At 32.1% G+C, this 1,230-nt stretch overlaps 2 protein-coding genes across 2 annotated transcripts in view; both read right to left on the reverse strand.

The window, feature by feature from the left end:
- LOC104763426 (inactive glucose-1-phosphate adenylyltransferase small subunit 2, chloroplastic-like) overlaps positions 1–457 on the reverse strand; it is a 3,246-nt gene extending 2,789 nt beyond the window's left edge. The window contains exon 1 of the mRNA XM_010486806.2: positions 6–457. Within this exon, the coding sequence (XP_010485108.1) occupies positions 6–311 (306 nt within the window). The 5' untranslated portion in view covers positions 312–457. The remainder of the gene's footprint in view (positions 1–5) is intronic.
- Positions 630–1,230, reverse strand: part of LOC104778570 (B3 domain-containing protein At2g24670-like) — a 1,801-nt gene continuing 1,200 nt past the window's right edge. Inside the window, exon 2 of the mRNA XM_010503023.1 lies at positions 630–641. Within this exon, the coding sequence (XP_010501325.1) occupies positions 630–641 (12 nt within the window). The remainder of the gene's footprint in view (positions 642–1,230) is intronic.

A 1,230-nucleotide genomic window follows, 5' to 3' on the forward strand; every position in this document is an offset into this window, starting at 1 on the left:
GTGATGTCACTGTTGATGCAATTACTGATGACTGCATCGATAAGTCTGTAGTTTGCAGCAATAGGGATTGCTCCTTTGGATCTTGTTTTGTTCAGTGGATAAAGCTCAGGGTCTGGTCCTCCTCCGAACACTATAGCTGATACACTTTGCTTCAAAGGAGAGTTTGAAACAGAGAGGTTTGGACATGAGCTTGGAACAAAAAGCTGCTTCAAGTTGTAGTTATGTCTCCATTGATGTTGGTGATCACTACTAGATCTCATCATATGGAGATTGGTCAATTTGGCAGAAGAAGAAGAAGAAGAGATCTGCATATTCGATTTATGAGCAGAGATATTGATGATTCAAGAAACAAGAAAATTGGGTTTGAGATTTGAGAATGTATAAGGTGTTGGTCTTTGTTTTGGAGATTGAAACGTGTGATGGTGAAAACCGTCCGACATTTCCTGTTGCAGACATATTTTAGCTTTGCCTTTGCTTGTGAAGCTATATCTTCCTCAAACCTCTTTAACTTGTCCTGTTTCATAAGATTTGATTCCTAGCTTCTTCGTTTCTTTTTCTTTTTTGTCCGTTATTGTAAAGAGGCATATTATTACTATTTTTATTTTTATTATTATACAGATTTATTCGATCTAAGCTGATTTCTACAGATAAAGAAGAGAAGGAATTGAAAAAGGAGAATCTTAGGAGTAGCTTGAAAAAGAAACTTCAGAGGTTTTGAGATGCACAATGTATGTATGATGTATCACATGAACCATGTGGAAGTGGAAGAAAAGTTTTATATAAGAAATCTTATATATGAGAAATATTCTCAATATTTTCATAGACATATAAGGACTATGTCCAATAAAGTTTTCTGGAAACTAATTTATATATTTCGTTTTGTTTTCATGACTTTTTTTTTTTTTATTGGCAAGTGTCCTAACCAACAAATTAAATTAAAGGATCTCCTATTATATAATTAAGGAAATAGATTGACATCAATTTTATAACTTGACAGTATACAGTAATATGATTTGTCCTGAGAGACAAATGCACTAATCAAATAAATCGTTGATATTATCAAATATCTAAATTTAATGTAGCTTAGCACCTAAAGACAATCTCGAGACTCATCCTAATGAAACTTAGAATAAATTAATAAAATCAGGCATATATCCTCACGGAAAAAAAAACAAAACAAAATCACAGGCAAACCCTAAAACCATCATAAAAAAAAAAAAAAAAAAAAAA

This window comes from Camelina sativa, chromosome 3, assembly GCF_000633955.1.
Source record: "Camelina sativa cultivar DH55 chromosome 3, Cs, whole genome shotgun sequence".
NCBI lineage: Eukaryota > Viridiplantae > Streptophyta > Magnoliopsida > Brassicales > Brassicaceae > Camelina > Camelina sativa.